Consider the following 23,843-nt stretch of genomic DNA (forward strand, 5'->3'; position numbering starts at 1 on the left):
TCCGGGTAAACCAGCCCCTTTCTGGGCTACTTCCTTTTTAAAGTGGTGGTTAGAAAGGCCAGGGTCAGCGTTCATATCCACAAACCTCTTGTTTTTAGGCGAGGGATGTGAAGGTGGCAGGAAGGCACTGGAAGTCGCCGTCATGACAGTTGGGCCCAGTGAAACCTGGCACAGGGTCCCCCTCCCCCTCCTCCCTTCCCTGCCACGGGCGGTGGGAAGATGGCCTTGGTAAGCCAGGGCCTTGAGGGCTCTAGATGTCCCTTCAACTGGGAGGCTGCACAGAGGGTGACCTGTGCAAGTGGGGTGATGGGAAAGCCTACCACATCCGGGATGTGGGAACGCTCTTGGACATGAGATGCTGTGTGACTTTTTTCCTGATGGACCCAGGCTGTCCCCGTGGTGATGGTGGGGCAGTTTTTTTTTTTTTTTTCCTTGCCAAATGATTTAAACACTCCTTTGGACCAGAGTGCCTTGCAGCATTGGCTTATGATATTCAGTTTCTTTCTTTCTTTCTTTAAAGGTTTTTTGAGGTGGACTATGTTTTAGCGTGTATTGAATTTGTTACAACATTGCTTCTGCTTTATGTTTTGGTTTTCTAGCCCTGAGGCATGTGGGGACTTAACTCCCCAGTCAGGGATTAAACTCACAGCCCCTGCACTGGAGGGTGAAATCTTAACCACCAGACCACCAGGGAAGTACTGGCATTCAGTTAGTTTGCTTTGCATAGCGGCAGAGACCCTGCTCAGACTCTGTGCTTCATCGTTCTTGGCGGATGGAGGGCTGGGTCCACAGAAGGAGGGCTGGGGCCTCACCTGGCTCACCGGAAGACCCCCACCTTCCCAAGCCTCATTATTTCCTTGCCTAAAACAGGCTCTGGGAAATCGAGAAACCTCTTATTAACCAGGGAAGATGAGAGCACAGAGTTTGAGAGTGGGGAAGGGACCAGAGGCGGGCTTCTTGCTGGTGAAGCACCTGGAGAGTGGGGCTCAAGGAGGCTTGCAGTCCCTGGGAAGGGCCTGGGTGGCCAGGATGCTAATGCTTGGCAGCAAGGACCCCTTTCACAGGGATGTCTGGCCACTCACTCCTGGGGACGTCACCCGAGTGGCCAGCATTCCACCCTGTGGGATAGCAGTACGGGAGCAGGAATCCAGAGCCGGGGGCCGGATCTTCAGAGGTACTGGGGGCCGCTGGCCTGGCCCAGCCAGAGGGCAGGGGGCAGGGTGCAGGGTCGTGGGGCAGCACTCTCAGGCCCTGGTGGATGGCTTCATTGACAACTAGAGTCAACCTCAGAGCCACAGTCAGCTTGGCAGCTTCCTGCTGGGTGCGATCCTTCCAGCAGAGCTGGCAGTGGTCCTGACTGTGGGCTGTGGGCCCCAGGAGAGCCAGCCATTGAGGAATAAAGCCTTCACTGGCCTGCTGCTGAGTCGCATTTGGGGCGCGGGAGGAGAAGGGTTGGCAGCCGACCTTCAGCTGTCCCCCTGGTGAGACGCAAAGATGGAGGAAAAGCCTGATGGTTCTCCTAAGGAGCAAGTCTGAGTCCAGGCTGGGTGCCCTGGGATGGCAGCTCCACTCTGCACCCCAGCACGCCCATTGCATCTCCCTCCAGCTCTGCTTGGGTCCTGGCCCCACTCAGAGCCAGAAAGAAACCAGGCTGGAGGTCGGCTGGATCACAGCAGGTGGGGACGGGGTGGGAGACAAACTGGGAATTCCCGGGAGACTCGGTTTTGCGGAAGGCTGAGTGTGGCTCTTCACTGATGGCTCACTCTCTATTTCTGATCTTCCCCCCAAAGGCGGTAGAGCCAACCTGGAGAGCTGACGCTCTGCCAGAACAGAGACCCGCTGCCCGCGCCCCCCCCCCCCCGCTGCCCGCCCCCCGGCAGGCCTGCCCATCCCTCTCCCCGGCCGCCTCCAGCCAGCCCTGCAGCGCATCCCTGCTGAGCCCCTACATGCGGAGAATGGGGCTTCTCTGCTCTTCAGGCCTGAGCAGTGCTCCCTGCAGCCAGGGCTCAGGCACACCCCCATCAAACCAGGGCCAGGCGTGGGTGCGCCCTAGGATGTGGGGACCTTGTCGGGAAGGACACAAGGGCAGGTTCTGCAGGCAGGATCTTTCCTCCTGGACACTGGCTCTCTGTGAACAGGGGATGGGGTGTCTGCCAGGATCTTCCCGTGATCCACACACTGGGGGTACCCTTCCTGCTGGGCCACCGAGCCAGGCGGGCCCACAAGGAGCTGAGACAGCGAGGTGAGGTGAGGTGGGAGGCTCTCCGTGGTCCCCTCCAGCACCGCTCTGCCTGGAAGGGCAAGGACAGGGCAGGGTGCTGAGGGGTCGGAGAGCTCGGGCACAGGGGCAGCAGGGTCTTCACTGCAGTGGGGACTGTCTTGAGTCCTCGAGACCCTGAATCTTCTCCTCAGAGGCCTTGTCGGGGAGCAGCACCTCTACAGTGTAGCTGATCTTCTTGGCGTGTATCAGGCTGTAGGTGTTGTCGAAGCGCAGGACATCTGCAGAGACAGAGGAGAAAGCAGGCAAAGCGAGCCCAGCATACCTGCACAACTGGGTGCTCTTGGGAAGGGGCTGCCCAGGACCGTGGGTGGGGCAGGCGGGTCAGCCATGGCCTGGCTCCCAGCCCATCCCTCCCGACTCTCTCCTTGGCTGATGCTTGTGCTAACCACAGGAGTCACAGTAACCTCCAGCATGCATCAGCCCGTCTATGGGCATCACGTCAGGGCTCACAGCTCCCTGAATCCTCAAAGTGGCCCCACACAAAGTACGATCATAGCCATGTTATGGACAAGGAAACGGGCTTACGGAGGTTGATGAGACCTTCTGATGATTCCAGAACAAGTGAGGGGAGGGACTGGGATTCCCTTATCCTGATGTTCCAACCCAGAGGGGATCCCTACTTTCCCCACCAGTCACTTTCTCGTGTCTTTAAAAAAATTTATTATTTTTAAAAAATATTTTTATTTTACTTATTTGGCTGCACCAGGTCTTAGCAGTGGCATGGGAAGCCTTTTCTGTGGCATGCAGGATCTAATTCCCCGATCAGAGATCGAACCCAGGTCTCCTGCACTGGGAATGCGGAGTCTCAGCCACCGGACCACCTAGGGGGTCCCTAAAATGTTTATTAAGAAAAAAAAAAACTTCTGGGTCGTTTTGTGCAGCGTGTGGGATCCTAGTTTGTCAAACCGGTGGACAACAAGATCCTATTTCCGGGCTGTGTGCTCAGATAGGCATGGCGGCCCTCCCATACCTGGGCATCGTTGGGAGGGGCCCAGAGTCCAGGCAGGTGGTGGGCTGTGACCCCTGCATCGGAAGTGCAGAGTCCTAACCACTGGACCACCAGGAAGTCCCTCTTATGTCTCTTTTAGAGGAATTTTGTTCGCTGCCAAGGTCCAACATGATCTGGATCTGATGAGCCATACAGGTTTCTGTCTGCACCCTTCTAATCCCTGCTTTGCACAGAAAAGTGAACTGTGCGTGACTGGCTCATATGCTCAGTCGTGTCTGACTCTTTGTCACCCCACTGACCGTAGACCACCAGGCTCCTCTGTCCATGGGATCTCCCAGGCAAGAATACTGGAGTGGGTTGCCATTTCCTCCTCCATGGGATCTTCCCAACCCAGGGATCAAACCCATCTCATGCCTCCTACATTGGCAGGTGGATTCTTTACCACTAGCACCACCTGGGAAGCCCTGGTTGAACCCATTCTCCTTCTCCAGGGAACATCAACCTTGGGTCTCTCTTCTCCTAGTGCTATTCCCTGCAGAGGCAGGAGGTCAGCGATGGCCCTGGGCAACACCGCTTCTGCCAAAACTGACCAGCCCGAGAGGCCTGGGAGTGGGGGACAGACACCTGGAAGGGTCATCTCCTCGGGTGGTCCACGCAGGTGGGCAGCCTGGGAGCCCTGATGCTGAGCCCACAGCTGTTTTCCAGCTGTCTCTCATTTAGCCTGTTGAGTGCGGTGAAGGGTCTTCCCAGGAGCTGAGTCCACGGGGCTGCGAGCCCTGCTCTCCACCACACCTCTCCACTCCTGTACCCACACCTGGGAGCCTCTCCTCAGATCCAACACCCGAAGCTGATGCCCCAGCGTCCAGGGTATCTAGGGGCTTGCACAGAGCCCCCCACACCCACCCTGAGAGCTGGAAATTGGAGCAAACAGAGGGGCCAGACCGGCAAGAGATGTCAGATCATTTCTCCACCATGAGGAGGAAAGCGACCCCAGTGAACCCTGTAGCTCTTACAGACGCCGGCTTCCGTGCAGGTGAGGCTCCCGTCCTCGGGCACCATGTGGGCGTTGTAGCGCTGGCTGGCCAGCACCTCCGTCATCTCCACAGCCCGCTGCCGCTCCCCCATCTTGGTCTTCAGGAAAACCCCGAAGCCTATGTCCCCTCCGTCCGACGCAAACTGCCACCTGCAGGGGACAGGGCCCCACTCACCGCCACCTGCCTGGGCTCCGGGCCCCTCCCGACCACACCAGGTGTGTGTGGGGGGCGCCGTGCCCACCTGAGCACGCAGCCCGGGAACAGGATCTCGTTGTCCACCTGCAGGGAGGAGCCCCGGCCCACGGTCGCCTGGTGGTCGTACTGCACCCTCACGTGGTTGCGCAGGAAGTAATGCTGGGGCACGTCGCCCCCGTAGTTGATCTGCAGGCGAGGGTGGTGAGCGGGCACCGCACCACGGCCATCTCCCCTCCCTCCCCGTCCTCTGGGCACCGGACCTTGGTCAGGCACTTGGGGTTGCCATCGGGGTCGGTCATGGTCCCCCCAAACTCCACGGGCAGCTGGTCGGGGCTGATGAACTTAGGCAGCTCTTGCTTCCAGTTGCCTGTGGGAACAAAAGTGGGGCTCTTTTGAGGGGGGTCGGGGGTTCAACAGAGGGCAGTGGGGCCAAGTCCAGGGAGAGGCCTGATGTGTCCTACACTGGCTCCTGGGCACCAACTCCTGAGAACACCCAGGAGCTCCGCATGGCCACCCAGGCCATTGTCTAGGGCCCAAAGCCTCGAATGAGAGTGCAAAGGTCACTGAGGGTCGGGCCAAGGTCAGGGCCTGAGTAAAGAGGAGGAGCTACAGGGAAATGGAACCTCTGGCATCAGCCTCTGCTTCCAGGCAGATGCAGAGGTGTCACAGCTGGGAGGCCGGGTCACTCACCTCCCATAATCACTATCTTCTTTCGGGTCTCCTCACCCATGAACGACTTGACCAAGTTGAAGGCCACGGGGAACAGCTTGGGGGCTGGAACACACAAACTCCCTTGAGAAGCTGGAACGGAGAGGACCTGAATACACAGGGTCACAGCCAAGGGCATGGGTGGGACAGAGGTTGGACAGACCTAGATGCTGCCATTTCCTTCTGTGAGACCTTCAGGGACTCACTCACCCTCTCTGAGGCTTAGCACTCCTAACTGAAAAGTGGAGATCAAATGAAACAATAAATGGTTGCCTCCTCTTCCCCTGTGGTAGGGCATCAGCAATGGTGATTCCCCAGGGGCGCCTCTTCCTTTCCACACTCACGGTGTGCCCATGTTGCCTTGGCACCCTCTTGGGTGCAAGTAGGGGGCATCTGCATTCGACCTCATGTTCCACCAGGACGACTCAAGCTTACTGGGTGCTTTCTATGGGCCAGGCTCTGTGCTACACTTTCCCCACAGACTATCTCATGTAACCTCACAGCTATCTTATAGGGAAGGTGCCACTGTATCCCCATTTTACAGAATGGGAAAACAGGCTCAATGAGGTGATGCTGATTTGCTCCATAGACTTGATGGGAAGCCAGATCATCTGACCCTAGAACACATGCAGCAAGCCCTTTGTCATATAGCTGTTGCAGGCACAGACTGCACTCCATGGATTCTCAGTCCGTGGACTCTCTGATGCCAGTCCCCAACCAGGTCAGTAAAGAAAATTACAGTAAACATTTAGAGACATGGCGTATTTGACATTGCTGCAGCACACGAGAGCGTGATTTTGTATATTCCAAGAGAATCAGCTGAACAAAGACAGACCCATTCTCCACCCAGGAGGGTTTAACAGTCCCTGGTCTGGGTGGCTTCCCCGCTGTCCCCCTCCCCTATTCCTCACCCTTCCCACCCCAGGAGGTCATCCCCATAGTGGGCTCACCTCGAATAACAATTAAATTCTTCATCGTCTCTGGATAATTTGCTTCCAGAATGGCAAAAAACTGTGGGGTCAAGAAGAGTCTGAGTGAAGCCAGCTGCCAACACCTCCAGCCCCCAGATTTCTGCGGCCCTGATGCTGCTGGACCCCAAGAGCACCCCCCCCCACCCCAGGAGCCCATCCCGTCCTCCCCGGGAGCATGGCTGTCATCCTCAGTGGAGCTCTTGTTCAGACTCTTTCTCCCTGGAGGGTGGATCCCCAGGTCAGCTTCACTGGCTGCTGTCTGGGGCCCCTGGGCAGTGACCCCTCCTCCATGGACTGGAGGCTGGTGTGGGCAGTGTGGCTCCCTGTTGGCTTTGAGCCAACGGCCAACCTCACCTGCTGGTAAACCTCCACTGCTGGCTTCCACAGGTGTCTCAGGCTCAGCCCTTCCATGTCAAAGACCATCACGGCCGTGTCAACCCTCCTGCCCAGCTGCACAGGACAGAGCAGGCACTCGGGTCAGATGATGGCTCCAGCCAGGAGATCCTGGCCAGAGAGCGCCCCTGAGGATCCCTCCCTCCACCGTCCTGCCCCCTCCGCCAGCTGCCCACAGCATTTTCCAAACAGACAGAGCCCATCCAGGGTCTAAGGAGGTGCCACCTCTGAGCCTTAGCGTGGTGGCCCTCACACTCTGCTCAACACTGTAGCCTGGAATGAGTTAACTGTGATTAAAGACATCATTTGTTCACTGGGCATCTTCACGTACAGTAGTATACTTGTCAGCCAGCGATGCAGCCCCACAGGTGAATCCAAGCCAGAACTGCTGCTGGGGGGCTGTGTGGCTTTGAAAGTATTAGTCGCTCAGTCATGTCTGACTCTGAGCCCAGGGACTGCAGCCCGCCACGCTCCTCTGCCATGGACTTCTCCAGGCAGGAATACTGGAATGGGTTGCCATTCTCTCCTCCAGGGGATCTTCCCAACCCAGGGGTCGAACCTGGATCTCCCTGCATTGCAGGCAGATTCTTTACCATCTGAACCACCAGGCCTTGGGTGGATTTTTAATCCCTTTGACCCTTACTTTTTCCCTCTGTAAGATGGGGATAATTCCAGGCCTTGAGAGGTCTGTGAGGATTCAACGAACCCAGGGTCCGGCGCTTGGCCAGTGCCTATTAAATCTTAACAGATACTAACTAGCGCCACCGCCACTTTAACTGCTGGCTCCGATTGGGAACGTCTGTGAAGTTGGAGACACTGCTTTGAGCCTATAAGTGAGCCATCTTACATGAGAACACACAGGCACGACACACAACATTAGGTAATTCTCTCCTGCCCGCCACAAATCTCGGTGGAGGGTCTATTTTGTGCCCCGCTCTGTGCCAGACGCTGGGGATGCAGGCCTTGCCCTTGTGTGGAATCCCATGAGGACACATATATATTAACCATAATATCCCACAGTGCCATAACAGCTTTAGACACTTAGACTCACAAAACCAACCTGGCCACACTTGGCATTAGATTCCCTCTGAAGGCTAGTGACCAGGAAACACAGAGTCAGGGGCCAGGAGAAGCCCTGCAAAGGAGGGTGTGGTCCTTCTTGGCTTAGAAGCCCCGTGCCCCACATATTTTGGTAGTAACTCCCTAGAGGCACCAGGGATGTGCCCAGATTGAAGGGTCACCAGCTTCTGGGGATGCCCAAAGCAATGGCTCCTCCATCAAGGTTCATAGTTACACAATCAAGGGACATCTTTTCTGTAAGCAAAGCTGACCACCCACTGTTCCCAGGGATCCAGGGGATTACAGCTAGAGGATTCGTAGCACCAAGGCCAGCATCTCACCCAAGGTCACAGGGGAAGGGCTTTGGCCACACTTGGTGTGCACCAGCAGAGAATGGCATGCACGTGTTAGACGCTCGTGCAAGGGTGACTGCAAGTGAAGCAGAGCCCAGTGTGCTGAAGGCTAGGGAGGAGCGGGTGCCTCCCTCGCCAGTCCTGGTACCCACCTTTAGACAGGCGGGACCCACCACGTGCCGTCTACACGCTCGCATACCTTCTGACTCTGCTGCTCACACTCGTGCAAAAGCAACTCGCAGACCCTGATGCGCTTCCGGATCAGCTCCTGCTTGGAGGCTGACAGGAGGAGGCCCCTGGGGTCCATGGTCCCGATGATGTCGAACCACACGGGGCAGCCCTCGTAGTCGTAGCCGCACAGGCCGCCGGCATCGTACCGCTGGACCACCTGGACACGGGGTGCGGTCTCAATTCGAAGCAGCCTCCAGGCCAGGTCCCCGCTCCCTCGGGCGGCTGGACGCGATGGGCGAGTTGAGGGGGCGGCAGTGGCCTGGGGGACCCCACGTGGGCTCACCTCTGAGGGCTTCCACTCGAGGATGTTGTCCAGGTCCTGTTGCTTGCGGAACTCCACGTGCTGCGGAGACACGGCTGGGCTTGCAGACTGCCTGCCCCAGAGGTCACAGGCCACGCCCCTCTGCCCACGGACACCAGGATCCTACCAGAGCCACCCCAGGTGCCACCAACATAGGACTGGGGGTGGGAATGCCAGGACGAGGGCTGTGGGGGACCCGGGTCTGAGGCAGAAAGGGATGGAGGGGGAAGGACTGGGCAAGAGTCCCTGGCCTCTGTCGATAATCCCTGGGGATAATTCCTGGGGTGCAACGTGTAGGAGACAGGATGCTTGTGAGCACAGGGTCTCACCTTACGGAGCATGTCCTCTGATTTCTGCAGGTCAAAGTTCCGGGCTGCAAGAAGAAGGCGTGGTAAGAGGACGCTGGAGGTAGAATGCAGCCTAAGCCATTCTCTAACAGCTCATAAAGAGATAAGCTCCGGGGGCAAGGAGGGTACACCTTCCTGATGCTCCAGGAATACACTGGGGGTCTGGAATTTTTTTTAAAAAAAGAAGCAAGGATCTTTAATCCTCTCGAAGACTGTGGAAGGCCCCTGATTTCATTTTCCAGGCCTTAAAAAAAAAAAAAACAACTTTATTGAAGTATAGTTGATTTATAATGTCGTATTAATTTCTGCTCTACAGCAAAGTGATCCAGTTATACATACATATATGTTCTTTTTCATAATGGTTTACTATAGGATACTGAATATAGTTCCCTGTGCTCTACAGTATCCAGGCCTTTATTTTTTAGATATTTATGTATTTGGCTGTGCCAGGTCTTAGTAGCAGCACACGGGCTTTTGAGTCTTTATTGCAGCACGTGGGATATTTAGTTGTGGTGTGCGAACTCTTAGTTGCGGCATCTAGCATCTAGTTCCCTGATCAGGGATCAAACCAGGGCCCCCTGCATTAAGAAGGAGCTCAGAGACTTAGTCACTGGGCCACCAGAGAAATTCCTCCAGGCCTTTTAAACTTGTTCACTCTAGAGCTGAGCTAGCCTGCAATATTTAACATCCCCCAGGGAGCAGAGATGCCCCTGGTGTTAGGAGGGGTAAGAGCATGGGCTTTGGGGTCAGATTTGAGCTTAAACTCTAGTTTTGTCCTTTTATTTGCTGCGCAACCATGAGTAAGTCACTTACATTCTCTGAGCCTTAGTTTATCTGGGACTATCATTTTAAGAGTTATTCAAAGGATGTCATGAAGGACTTTTGTCTTATAAATAAAATTTGAACCTTTTCTGATGCCCTTTTCTGCATTGAGATAGCCATATAATTTCTTATCTTTAACTCCATTAATGTGTTTGATGACACTGATAGGTTCTCCTTTCTTTTCTTTTTTTTGGCTGCGTGACTTGTGGGATCGTCCCGATTAGGGAGCGAACCAGTGACCCCTGAAGTAGAAGCTCTAAGTCTAACCACTGGACCACCAGGGAATTCCCTAGGTTTTCTGATGTTGAACTCTTCTTGCATACCCAAGATAAACTCTCCTTGATACTGTTGCATGATTTTAATACCTTATTGGATTCTGTTATATAATATTTTACTTAGACTTCTTGAAAAGCAGAGACATTACTTTGCCAACAAAGGTTCATCTAGTCAAGGCTATGGTTTTTCCTGTGGTCATGCATGGATGTGAGAGTTGGACTGTGAAGAAGGCTGAGCGCCGAGGAATGGATGCTTTTGAACTGTGGTGTTGGAGAAGACTCTTGAGAGTCCCTTGGACTGCAAGGAGATCCAACCAGTCCATTCTGAAAGAGATCAGTCCTGGGATTTCTTTGGAAGGAATGATGCTAAAGCTGAAACTCCAGTACTTTGGCCACCTCATGCGAAGAGTTGACTCACTGGAAAAGAGTCTGAAGCCGGAGGGATTGGGGGCAGGAGGAGAAGGGGACGACAGAGGATGAGATGGCTGGATGGCATCACCGACTCGATGGACGTGAGTCTGAGTGAACTCCGGGAGTTGGTGATGGACAGGGAGGCCTGGCGTGCTGTGATTCATGGGGTTGCAAAGAGTCGGACACGACTGAGTGACTGAACTGAACTGAACTGAACATCTACATTAGTAAGTGAAATGAGCCTATAATTTCCTTTTATCGTCCTTGGCTAGCTTGGGAATCAAATCTACCCAAGCCTCATAAAATAAATCTCACTCTTTCATATATTTGAAAACAACTCAAACAATTTGTATACCTAAGAAATTAGCTGGTCTTAAAACTGGAGAAATTCACCTGCAAAGCCATTTGTGGTCTGAGTTTGGAGGGGAGAGGATGTTTTTATTACCATTTAAATGTCTTTCATATTTACTGATCTATTGAGGGTTTTCTTTTTCTTCTTCCAGGAATGTATCCATTTCATTTAGATTTTCAAATTTGTTAGTGCATAATCATACCTGCTATTCTTTTATTGACTTTAAAAAAATCTGTGAGATGTCTCTAGGAGATTTTTCTATTGAGAACCAGAGTATGGTTTCTGGTCCTATAGACAGTGGTTTGGACACTGCTCCTGGGTCCTCTAAACTTTTTTACTATGTGTCAGACTGGGAGTACCGGGCAGGCACAGTCCTCTTGGAACTGGCATCCAAGAGGGAGAGATGGACCCAGACGAGGGATACGGACAAAGGAAAACAAAGGAATCAGCCTCAGAGGGTCGGGAAGGCTCCTCCGCTTCCAGCTGAGCTCAGCCCTGGCCTTTGACCCTGCGATGCTGGGAGGACAGCTGAGCTGAAGGGGGCGGGGCCGCATCAGCAGAGCAGCTGCATTGCGAAGGGGAGGGCTCTGAGGCCTGCACCCTCTTCCTATCTTAGGTCCTTTTCCTTCCCCTGACCCAGCCACCTACAGTGCATACAATTTCACTCTTTTATCTAAGACCCATGAGGTACCTGAAAAGCTGATTTTTAAACCCAAAAAGATTCAAAGGAGGAGGAGAGAGGTCTGAGGCTGTATCAAGTGGCTTCAAGAAATCTGCCATCCCCAAAATGGTCCAGATGAACATATTGGCAGAGCAGGAATAAAGGTGCAGATGTGGAGAATGGATGTGTGGACTCAGGGGACGAAGGGGAGGCTGGGGTAAACCAAGACAGCAGCCCTGACACATGTACACGCTGTGCAAAGCAGACAGGAGCTCGGGGCCGTGACCACCCAGAGGGGCGGGATGGGGGTGGGTGCTCGGGGCCCGTGACCACCCAGAGGGGCGGGACGGGGGTGGGAGCTCGGGGCCCTGTGATCACCCAGAGGGGCGGGATGGGGGTGGGAGCTCGGGGCCCGTGACCACCCAGAGGGGCGGGATGGGGGTGGGTGCTCGGGGCCCGTGACCACCCAGAGGGGCGGGATGGGGGTGGGTGCTCGGGGCCCGTGACCACCCAGAGGGGCGGGACGGGGGTGGGTGCTTGGGGTCCTGTGATGACCTAGAGGGGCGGGATGGGGGTGGGTGCTTGGGACCATGTGATCACCCAGAGGGGCGGGATGGGGGGTGGGTGCTCGGGGCCCTGTGATCACCTAGAGGGGCGGGAGGGAAGTGCAAGAGCAGGGCATATATATATACACATAGAACCGAATCACTTTGTTATACAGCAGATACTAACCGCATTGTAAAGCAATTATACTCCACATTAAAAAAAAAAAAAGAAAAGAAATCTACTGTTCCAACTCCTTTTTTAGCTTGGGTGGGGAAAAAGACATTAAAATGACATTAAAAATGAAATAGAAACTGCCTCAGCCAAGAGCGCCTAAAGAGACAGGACAAGAAAATGGAATGTGGTGTCCTGGATAGGATCCCGGAATGGAAAAAAACTAAGCAAATCTAAATAAAACACAGATCTTAATTACTAATCACATAGCAATAATGGCTCATTAAAGGTCACAGACATACATATGAAAGTCAAGTGTTAATGTGAAGCATCTATGGGAACTTTCTGTACTATCTTCACAACTTTTCTGTAAATCTTTTTAGAATGGTTCTAAAAAATAAAGTTTGTAAAAAAACAATAATTAAAAAAAAAAAAAAACAACCAACAATCAAATGAAACAGAACAGAAGGGAGGCCTTCCTCTGTGTAGGCTCTGTGTGTGCCCATGACCTCAGGTCTGACTCCCAGCATCTTGAAGGTAGAGACCAGTATTACACAGGCCAGGAGAGCGAGGCAGCTTGTATGGGCACCCTGCTAGCAATCACTGTTCTGCCTGATTCCAGCCTGGCTTCTGACTTCTCTCCTGGCTCAAGCTCAAAAGCCATTCCATGGAATATGCTGAGATGACATGAATTTTTTCCCTAAGTTCTAGGGTGGTTTCTGTCACTCTAACTATTCTGCACTACTGCGGCAGTTCCTAGAGGAAATTCCTCCTCTGCCTTTAAATACACCCAGTCTCTGAACATTCACTGGGCACTGGTGTCAGATCCCTGAGAGAATGACACTTGAAGCCCTGTCTTCAAGGAGCTGGAGACAGACCCAACCCTGAAGACAGTTCAGTGGTATTTACTCAAGACCTGGCCAGGCCTGTCATCCTGAGAACTTCCTAGGCGTTACCTCTAACCTCACCTCACCCTGTTGCCCACCATGCCAGGCACTACACCCTCTCATTTAATTAATAACAACCCTTGGGGAGGTGGCCTCATGCCCACTTTATGGATGAAGAAACTGAGGCGCCGTAAGATTTTTGTGCTGCGCTGATTTGGACGGGAACTGAGATTCCAGCCCACTCTTCAGGGCTGTCCCCCAAAGTCTCCCACCTGCTTTCCTGAAGCACCACCCCCATTCCCTGCCACCCTGTCAGCCTCCACCAACCCCAGCTGGCCTCACCTCGGAGCCAGCGCAGGAGGAAGTGGTCATCAGCCTTGGGCAGTGTGGGGAGCAGATCCTGAAGGTTGTCCCGGAACTGAGGGAGGGGATACAATGGTCAGAGGTGCTCCCACAATCCCAACGCTGTCCCAGACCTTCCCAGTCTCAGTCCACTGGTCAGTCCTGCCCAGGGACCCTGCAGAGTTAGCAGCACATGCCCGGACCAGGTTGCGACCTGGGAATGGGCCAGCCCTCAGCCCACCATGGCAGGAAGAGTTGGCTCCTTCTCAAACCTGAGGGGTTCTTTGCCCCACAAGACCCTTGTTCTGTAGGTTCGAGGGAGGGTTGTGCCATTTCTGTTTTTATAAACATCCCTGGTGAATCTGATGCAGGCCCACCAGAACATTCTGGAGACGTTGCCTGGATATTGCATCATGAGGGTCTGGACTTGGAAGCAAGTAGCTTAACCTTTCTGAGCCTCAGTTTCCTTGTCTGTGAAGTGGGGATAATGATACATTTGTGCCAGTCAAAGGAGTTTGTGAAGGTAAAGGCTTTAGATTCAGGCCTGGCTTGCAGCAGGTGACAGATGTGAGGCTCACAAACCAGGAGCCTCAAAAGAAACCCTTCTCCAGCGTCTGAAACTGCCCTTTCACAGGCTTAAGGTGTGAGCCACAGTTGTGATTGGAGAAGGAAATGGCAACCCACCCCAGTATTCTTGCCTGGAGAATCCCATGGACAGAGGAGCCTGGTGGGTTACAGTCCATAGCATCGCAAAGAGTCAGGCGTGACTGATCGACTGAACAGCAACAGTTGTGATACCCTCCTGTCCCCAACGTTGCCACCCTGAATTCACAGCTTCCAGTCTCTGGCCACCTGCAAACTGATTTTTTTTTGCGGGGGGGGGGGGGTTGCCGGGAGCCGGTGAGGCATTCCACTCGTGACAAAGGTCATGAGGAAGGAGGCTCGGCATACACAAAGGCGGGATCGAGCCTCAGGAGTCCCCCCGGATATTCTCGAGCATCTGCCCCCAAAAAACCAGAGTCTGCCTACTTTATTGCTTTGTGCTCTCACCTCTGATTTTACTGGGGGCTGTCCCCTACCACCATCTCGCTCTCTCTGTCAAAGAGTTAACTTACAGCTCCAATTAATAAAGTTCCTGGGCAATTAGGAGTGTTTAAATCCAAACCCCTCAGATGGCTCTCTAACTCGCCTGACAAGTTTACCCGGACTCCTACAGCTATGCATACGATTGTTTACAGTCTCCCAGCCTCGAGAGGCACGGGAAGCTTAAGATATTCAAATAGCTTAGAGCCTCTCACAGAGTTACAAACTGTCGGAATAAACTAGTAAAAGATTTCATTGATGAGCCAATGCTTGTTGCCAAGTTTTCACATCCCCTGAATTGTATCCTTGAATATGTATTAATTAATAGTTGGTATGTAGAAAAAATAAGTAGTGGCCTTGGTGTTAGTAACTTTAGACCCTTAAGGTAATAAATTCTTTCCTTTGTTGTAAACCCATTACACATCCACCCTATAGGAATGCAATTTTATCTTGGGAAGATGGCGCCAAACCTTAAAATAATTACTCTTAGAGAAAATAAGTCTTTGTTGATAAGTTCTTGTCAAGAGTCATAAAATGTTAATAGACCTTCTGGCCAGAAGATGATGTAAATCACCTAAACCATTTGTATACGATAAATTTGCAGGAAAGAAACCCTGGGTTTTGATAAGAATCAAAGACTGCTGACTTTGCATCCCCTATTATCCTCTATGTGTAACTTAGGGTATATAAGCCCCTGTTGAAAATAAAGCTACGGGCCTTGCTCACCAGCACTTGGTCTCCCCATGTCATTCTTTTCACATTCTGGCTGAAGTCTCCATCTGGAGCGCGGAACCCACCATGCTTACTAATTATGCCTGGGCTTCTAAGACCCACTCGAGAAGGTGTCTAGGGTGAGGCACCTTCCGCTATTCGAGAGGGCGCCTGCGGCCTACGTAAGTGGTGCAAACTTCTTGTCTTGAAGTTTTATTGGTCTCCCGCGTAAACCGAGCTACTCAGCCTCTTTTCTCCACTGAATTTTCCTACTGAGCTATCCTCATTCTATTACTCTTTGTATCTCTAATTAGCATATAAATAGTCGCCTAGGCAGTCTCTCCTTCGAATACCCTGGATCAGCCGGGGCTGGACCACGGCGGCGGGGAGGCGGGGGCCATGCCACAGGGTTGTGGGATCTTAGTTCCCTGACCAGGGACTGAACCCAGGCCACAGCAGTGAGTCCTAATCGCTGGATTGCCAAGGAATTCCTGGCAAACAGAATTAATGCTGTAGCACCTAAGACCTCCTCATGGTTATGACACTACCAGGTGAGGCTCAGACTTCCCTGGTGGCTCAGACAGTAAAGCGTCTGCCTACAATGCGGGAGACCGGGGTTCAATCCCTGGGTTGGGAAGATCTCTTGGAGAAGGAAACGGCAACCCACTCCAGTATTCTTGCCTGGAAAATCCATGGACAGAGGAGCCTGGTAAACTACAGTCCGTGGGGTCCCGAAGAGTCGGCCACGACTGAGTGATTTTACTTTCACTTTAGGTGAGTCCCATAAGGCTGTCTTGATAGCACCAATCCCCCCGCCCATTTCCCTTTAATGAAAACATTAACAATAGGGAGAAGGCTTGCCGCCTGGGGATTCAGAAAGCCACAGAGAGAAACCAAACAAATAAAGGTTGCAATCTGGGCAGGAGACCTGAGCGGCTGTCTACCCAAGGCTGCCTCAGTGCAAAAGGCAGGGCCGCCCTCCTCCACCTTCCTCAAGGGACAGGTGCCGGCAGAGGTGGAGAGCGGGACTGAGTCGCAGAGAGGCCCAGAGAGGGGCCTCCTGGGCCAGGTGGGTGCCCAGCTCCCTGGACAACCTGTGCGCTGGAGCCGAAGGTCTGGACGCCCACTCTCCAGGGTCCCCTTTCGCGGCTGTGCCCCGGGGGCTGCTCGCCCCCTGCCCAAGCCTCCCCGCTCCCAAGTTCCTCACCCGGGTCAGCGCCTCCTGCTGCTCGGGGCTCAGGTCCCCAACTCGGCCGCTCATGGTGCCCTGAGCGCCGGTGTCCAGGACGAGTCTGTCCTCCCCGCCGCCTGGGCTGTTTTTGCTGGGCGGGTCGTATGTTGGTCCCGCCCCCACGGCCTGGAGAGCACCCCTCCTTCCCCGACCCTTCCCGCCAGCTTTGCGCCTCCGCTCAGGGACTTTTCCCACAGTCGCTAAGGCACACCCTACCCGGGGCAGGGAGGTGACCTGCTCCAGAGGGATCCCAGAGCACAGACTCTAGGCGGGGGTCGGGGGGTGGGGAGGGCCACCAGGCTCCTCCCACCTCCCGGTGACCTCATCCCAGGGGCTTCCACAGGGTCCCAAGGGACAGGCAAGACAGGGGGGCATCAGAGACACGTGGGCAACTTTCAGGGATCACAGCAGATCTCCTTCCCAACAAACTTAATAAATTTGGTTCACCCCTCCGGGTGGTAGCGTACCTTTCTGCCAACCTGCCCCTGGTCTTGACCACAGGCTGGGTGCTTGCCTGTGCTCCCTAGCCCGTAGGAGCTCCGGTAAATGCAGAATGGTTTCAGCCTTCAAGACAGCCTGGAGGAGGGCCTTCCCTGGTGGTCCAGTGGTTAAGACTCCGCTCTGCCAGTGCAGGGGGTGCTGGTTCCATCCCTGGTTGGGGAACTAGGATCCCACATGCCCTGAGGTTTGGCCAAAAAAAAAAGATCCGGAGGATTGCATAAGGCAACCCAGGATGGGCTCCTAATCATAGTTATTACTGTCGAGACTCACCCTGCAGGGATAGAGAGCTAAAAATGCACGCTCCCTCCCCAGGGTGAGCTCCTCAGCCCAAAGGCTGGGACTAGAAGGTGTCAGTGAGCAGATGGCAGCCCCGGGCGGGTGGTGGAGGGTTGGGAAGCCCAAGGTGCTGGGCAGCTGCCACAGGTGTCCAGGGCGGCATCCGAGAGCCAGGCAGAGGTCACCAGGGACGGTGAGAAAACCCAGGTTGCTTGGGCAGGAATTTTCGAGGGAGAGGAGCAGGCGGGAGGTGAAGGGGAAGAGGGTGGTTAGTCTGGTCACTGGAACCTTTACCCTCTGTCATCACTTGCAGTCAAACCACGTTCTGCGCTTTGCTGGCCAAGCTGGTGGCCACCAGCCACGTGTGGCCGGGCATTGGGAACGTGGCTTGTCATTAGTTGAAATGGAGATGAGCTGTAACTGTGAAATGCACACCAGACCTTGAAGACAGCACTCTCCAAAATGAAATGAAATAGCTCATTAATTGTTATACAGATTACATCTTGAAGTAATATTTTTTGATACATTGGGTTAATATATTGTTAACATTAATTGCACCATTTTTTCACTTTTAATAATCTATAATTTTTTTAATTAATAAACTTATTTTTAAGGGCAGTTTTGGATTCACAGCAAAATTGGGCAGAAAGAAGTATAGAGAGCTCGCATATCCCCCCGTCCCTTCACCCCACAGCCTCCCCCACCGTGGACGCCCCCCACCAGCAGGGACATTGATTACAATCAGTGACTTGGTGTTGTACATGCTATGGGTTGGTCAATGTATAATGACATATTCACCATCGTGGTACCATAGAGAGTAAATTCACAAGCTCACTGCCCTACAAATCCTCTGTGCTCTCTGCCTTCTCTGTTTTCACTTTGTAAGAATGTGAGGACCAGAAAAGTTAAAATTACATGTGTGGCTCACATTTGTGGCTTGCATTATACTTCATTTGGGCAGTACTGTCCTGGAAGGATTTTAAATCTTAAGGAAAAAAGAAAAAGAAATTACCAAAGGCTAAAAGAAAGTAGAAGCGACGCTTACCACGTTTCTAGAAGGGGATGGTCTGCACTTAAAAACAATGACAGAAATCACAAAGGGCGATCAATTGGTTTGCCTACATAAACATACAAAAATCTGTGAAACAAGAAATGGAATTCAGGCATTTAGTCACTATTGGCTAATGTGAATTTGGGAAAAAATAAAATGGGACAGAAATTGACATCTTCATAAAGCAGGGGTCCGCAGCCTCCGGGATCTGACGTCTGATGCTCTGAGTGGAGCTGATGTAACGAGAGCAGAAATCAAGTGCACAGTGACTGTCATGTGCTTGAGTCACCCTGAAACCACCCCCACCCCCTTGGGGTCTGTGGGAAAATCGGCTTCCACGAAACTGGTCCCTGGTTCCAAAAAATGTTGGGAAACGCCATTATAAAGAAGGCAGGCAAACTGATAAAAATGGCCAAAGGACGCAAGGCACCAATTATCAGAAGAGAGAATGTACAGAGGCAATAATCACGTGGTTAATGCTTAACCTCCAGGTCACCAAAGGAGTTTGTATACAAGCAATGACATGCTTTTTCCTCCAACAAATCAGCAACAAAAGAAAATAAACACACACAAACACACAGACACAAAATCGCTTTAAAAACGAAAATAAATTTCGTTATAAGTTGGTGAAACGGAGACATTCATATGTTGCTGGCAGGACTGCAAATCCACTTCAGCTTTTCTAGAAACTACGGACAATACCTATTATTAGAATCCTTCAATCGTTTACCACGTTACCCAATAATAATCCTAACTAACAAAAGATTTCCAGCTTAAAGTTGTTTGTGGTTAATAGGAATATTGGAAACAATTTTTCAGAAAACCACTGCGCTTAATATGATGATGAAGACGTTATAGCAACATGGAAAAAATACCGTGAAACAAGTTGGAGAAGGCAGGACCACGTGACATACGCCGTGTGGTGTGTGAGCTCAGTGCGCAGTCGTCACCAACTCTGTGCCACCCCATGGACTGCAGCCCACAAGACTCCTGGTCCAGGGGATTTTCCAGGCAAGAATACTGCAGTGGGTTGCCACCTCCTCCTCCAGGGGATCTTCCCAGCCCAGGAATCGAACCCGCATCTCCTCTATTGCAGCAGATTCTTTACCACTGCGCCACGTGGGGAGCCCTATGCTTCCAGAATGTAAAACAAACTCCACTAAATAAAAGAAAAGGCAGACAAGAGAAGAGACGTGTCCCCAACTTTTCTCACTCCTTGGGAAGTCATAGTTTTTAAATACCACAGGTAACAAGCCACCTCTGAAGAGAAGTCTTTATTTAACTAACACTTTGCCAGTGTTTTCTATGGGCCAGGCCCTGCCCTAAGGGCTTTGTAAATATTAGTTCAGGCTGTTTAATAGGTAATGGGAGCCACATTGGTAATTTTAAGTTCTTTAAAATGTAAAGACTTAAAGTTTAAACACATTAAATTAAAATTTAGACACATGAAAATTTTAATTGTAATAATACAGTTTATTTAAGATAATGCCTCCGAAGTATTATCATTTTGGTGTATAATCGATATGCTTAATAAATGAAATCATTATTTAATCAATAAGTTAATAGTGAGAGAAATCAAAGAACTAAAGAGCTTCTTGATGAAAGTGAAAGACGAGAGTGAAAAAGTTGGCTTAACGCTCAACGTTCAGAAAACTAAGATCATGGCATTGGGTCCCATCACTGTACTTCATGGCAAATAGATGGGGAAACAATGGAAACAGTGACAGACTTTATTTTTGGGGGCTCCAAAATCACTGCGGATAGTGACTGCAGCCATGAAATTAAAAGACGCTTGCTCCTTGGAAGAAAAACTATGACCAATCTAGACAGCTTTTAAAAGGCAGAGACATTACTCTACCAACAAAGGTCCGTCTAGTCAAAGTTATGGTTTTCCCAGTAGTCATGTACGGATGTGAGAGTTGGACTATAAAGAAAGCTGAGCACTGAAGAATTGATGTTTTGAACTGCCGTGTTGGAGAAGACTCTTGAGAGTCCCTTGGACTGCAAGGAGATCCAGCCAGTCCATCCTAAAGGAAATCAGTCCTGAATATTCATTGGAAGGACTGATGCTGAAACTCCAATACTTTGGCCACCTGATGTGCAGAACTGACTCATTGGAAAAGACCCTGATGCTGGGAAAGATTGAAGGCGGGAGGAGAAGGGGACGACAGAGGATGAGATGGTTGGATGGCATCACCAGCATGATGGGCATGAGTTTGAGCAAGCTCTGGGAGTTGGTGATGGACAGGGAAGCCTGATCTGCTGCAGACCATGGGGTTGCAAAGAGTCATACATTACTGAGTGCCTGAACTGAGCTGATTGTGCATTCTTTTCTTTTCTTTGGATCAAGTCTTTGAAGTCCAACCTTCGTTTTGGGTGGCACATTTCAACTCCAACCAGCCTCATTTCAAATGCTGGACCAGCCACATACGGTGTTCTGTTTGCTTGTTTTTACATTTTCATTCATGTATTTATTTCTTTTTGGCTTTGCTAGGTCTTCCTTGCTGCGTGGGCTTTGCTCTAGTTGCGGCGAGCGGGGCTACTCTTCATTGCAGTGCGGGGGTTTCTCGTTGCGGGGGCTTCTCTTGACACTGAGCTCAGACTCTAGGGGGCAGGCGTGTGGGCTCAGTCATTGCTGCCCCCAGGCTCTAGAACACAGGCCCAGTTGCTCCGAGGCATAAGGGATCTTCCCTGATGGGGGATCAAACCCATGTCTCCTGCATTGGCAGGCAGAATCTTTACCACTGAGCTACCAGAGAAGCCCCTGTCTGTTTTGGTTTGGTTTTATTGGTCACGTCTCACAGCTTGCAGGGTCTTAGTCCCCTAGTCAGAGATTGAACCCGGGCCCGTGGCAGTGAAAGCAAGAAGTCCTCACCACTGCACTGCCAGGGAACTCCCCACTTGTGGCGTTACGGACTGCATTGTGTCTGCCCCCCAATTCATACATTGAAATCCTAATTCCCAGCATCTAAGAAACAGGGTCCTTACAGATGTAATTAGTTAAAATGAGGTCAGAGTGGAGTGGGGTGGGCCCCTAATCCACCATGACTAATGTCCTTATGAAAAGGGGGAATTTGGGTACATCCATGCCTACAGGGAGGAGGCCACGTGAAGATGAAGGCGGGGGTTGGGGCAATGCTTCTATATATGAGCCGTAGAACACCAAAGACAGCCAGCAAACTGCCAGAAGCTAGGGGAGAAGCAGAGCATAGATTCTTCCCCGCCCCGTCCTCAAAGGGAACCAAGCCTCCCGGCCCCTTGATCCCGGCCTTCTAGCCTCCAGACCTATGAGACAATAAGCCTCCTGCTGAAGCCTCTCGGTTTGGGTGCTCTGTGGAGGTAGTCCAGCCAATTAACACAGGTGGACAGTGGTTGCCGTATGGACAGTCCAGCATCGTCTCATCCGGACACATTCTAAGGTTGGTCCTACGACTGTTCCCATTTATGGGTGAGAAAACTGAAACCAAACCCCTCCCCGCCAGGTCTCACACTCGGCCAGCAGCAAAGCCAGGGTTGGAATCTAGACAGTTGGTGCAGGGCCAGCTGCTAAGCCTCTGTCTGCCTAGGATGGTTCCAGGTCAACGTTGAGTCCCTGTTTTTCCCACGCAGTACAGGTGTCCTGCCCCGAGCCTGAGCCATCACTGGGCATAGAGGACTTCCATTCTACCCATCTGGGCACCAGGCAGCCGGATCCCCTCTTATGTAATGTGCTGTCTCCTCCCACTTTCTGAAACTTGGCTCATTTCCTTGGTGCTCCTGACCCATGGGCCCAGAAGCCGGGCTATGATGATGGCAGTGTCACGGTATGTGACCCCGATCCCTCACCTCCAAGCCCACTCACGGCAGAATCTATCCCTCCCACCTCCCAGCTGCTCCTAAAATTCCTGGCATCTCTCAGGGGCCCTGCTCGCAGTCCTCATTCACACCTGTAACCTGCTAACTGAAGGAAAGCCCGTGCGGTGAAGGCCATCTCCATTTGTTGGCATGAGATCAGCTCTGCCAGGAGCTCCTGCCCAGTCTTCCCCCATCACGGCTAAACTGATCCCATTCTGTGGATGTCTAGGCTGGGCAAATGCCGCTGGATGTTCCTCTAGGAATGTAGGGCTTGGCTTGGGTCACCCTAGGTGGAGGGATTGAGAGAGAAGGTCCACCTGACTCAGATGCCCAAGGCAGGGCAGCCTCACACCTGGGCCTGCCTGGGAAATGGAGATTAGGCTCTAGGGCAGCTGGGGGAGTGTCTCCTTGACTCTTCCAACCAATTCAGGGTGACCCCAGGAAAGACAGGACCTTACATGACCATACCCCCAGTATCATCTATACCCTAGAAACGGAGATGGCCACAAGAGCCTGGGAGAGAGAGAGGTGGCCAAGGGGATTCTGACCCACGACCCCCAAAGACCTGGGACCAGGGAAAGAGGCGGATCAGGGGCCATAATTGGATGCCTATCTTTCTTCTCCTACAAAAGACAAGAGGGACCTGGCCTTTCCAAACCACAAATGACCAAATAGGGTGTGTGTGGAGCTACCTGTCTCCCCTTGCTGCTACCTCCTGCTACAGGGCCTTTGCACATGCCATTCCTTCTGACTTGAGCTCACTTCCCTTCCCTGCTCCTCCCATACTGCCTATTCGTGCCTCCCCGTCTCCTTCCCATCTCCTAAATGCTCAGGCAGACCCCTGCTCCTCTGTTGCAGAGACTTGCTCTCAGTAGACATGGCTTGGTTTGACATCTGATTCAGCCCCTTAACTGTCAGCCCCATGAAGGCATGGGTCATATTTGCTGCTCATCTTTGGATCCACGTGCCCATTTCACATGTGCCAGACTGAGCCTCACAGGCTGGTAAGAGCCAGAACCAGGGTTTGAACCCTTATTCGCACCCAAGTCCTGTATCCTTAACCAATATCTGTCCTGGCTGCCTGAAGATAGAGGGTTCTAATAGAAGTCTGAGCAAGACCACTGCTCTGGAGGTCTTGGAATGTCCCCCAGAGGAGGTGGTATTTGAGTTGGGCCTCTAAGACAGGAAGAGGAGGAAGATGTTCTAGATGGAGGGGTTTGCATAAAGAAGCCTCCAGAGGCAAAAGGGAAGAGGGATACTCCAAGGGCAGGGGGCTCAAAAGACTGAGGTCAGGCCACGCTGGGGACTATGCCTATGAGCTGTCAGAGTGGGCGGTGGCCTTTGAAGCTTTTCGAAGAAAACACGGATGTGATTCCTCCTGCGGCAGGAAGATAACCCAGGGCCTGTGTTGAAGGGTGGCCTGGTGTGAAGGGTGACCTGGCCAGGGCAGATGTTCAGAGAAGAAACACTGGTCAGGACGTTATTGCACAAATTTGTGGTGGAGGTGGGTGGGGAGCGTGGGGGAGCGAACAGTGAGCTGGGGCGGGTCAGAGCCTGGACTCTGTACCAGACCAGAGCTCTGTCACAACCTCACTTGGGGAATCATCAAAGAGCTACTCCGTGTCTGATCCATGGGAATTATACCCTACCTGTAAACTACAAATTCATTACAGCTGATGGTTTTGAGCACTTCAAATACCCAAAGAGCAAATACAGAAACCCAGTGAATCCAAAAATTGTTACTACAGTTTTATTTAAGCTTGTTCTAGAGACATCCCACTTGAAACTGCTTTATTGATTCTTTCTTGTTTCCTGGGCTTCTCTGGTGTCCAGAGAATACCTTTGGCAGGTATTAGACCTGCCAATA

The 23,843-nt window shown here is 52.2% G+C and overlaps 1 protein-coding gene across 1 annotated transcript; it reads right to left on the reverse strand.

Annotated features, from left to right (window-relative positions):
* Window positions 1-16,425, reverse strand: LOC147355759 (SEC14-like protein 4). Its single transcript, XM_086348731.1, has 12 exons — window positions 16,291-16,425; window positions 13,290-13,365; window positions 8,805-8,848; window positions 8,458-8,517; window positions 8,143-8,331; window positions 6,493-6,588; window positions 6,118-6,178; window positions 5,150-5,233; window positions 4,720-4,826; window positions 4,506-4,645; window positions 4,244-4,413; window positions 1-2,499 (listed from the first exon to the last, which is right to left on the reverse strand). Exons 1-12 carry the CDS (start codon window positions 16,342-16,344, stop codon window positions 2,360-2,362), a joined length of 1,221 nt encoding a protein of 406 aa, XP_086204857.1. The 5' UTR covers window positions 16,345-16,425; the 3' UTR covers window positions 1-2,359.
* Between the last annotated feature and the right edge of the window lie 7,418 nt (window positions 16,426-23,843).

This window comes from Bos grunniens, chromosome 17, assembly GCF_055505025.1.
Source record: "Bos grunniens cultivar Pamir isolate PY7600 chromosome 17, Bosgru_T2T1.0, whole genome shotgun sequence".
NCBI classification, from domain to species: Eukaryota; Metazoa; Chordata; class Mammalia; order Artiodactyla; family Bovidae; genus Bos; species Bos grunniens.

Excerpts from the sequence above, each read along its gene's own strand:
- LOC147355759 (XM_086348731.1), bottom strand. The coding sequence starts at position 16,344 with ATGAGCGGCCGAGTTGGGGACCTGAGCCCCGAGCAGCAGGAGGCGCTG. Across the intron at positions 4,414-4,505 it reads TTCCCGGGCTGCGTGCTCAG|GTGGCAGTTTGCGTCGGACG; the intron begins GTGGGCACGGCG and ends TGTCCCCTGCAG. Across the intron at positions 2,500-4,243 it reads CTGCACGGAAGCCGGCGTCT|ATGTCCTGCGCTTCGACAAC; the intron begins GTAAGAGCTACA and ends CTGTCTCTGCAG.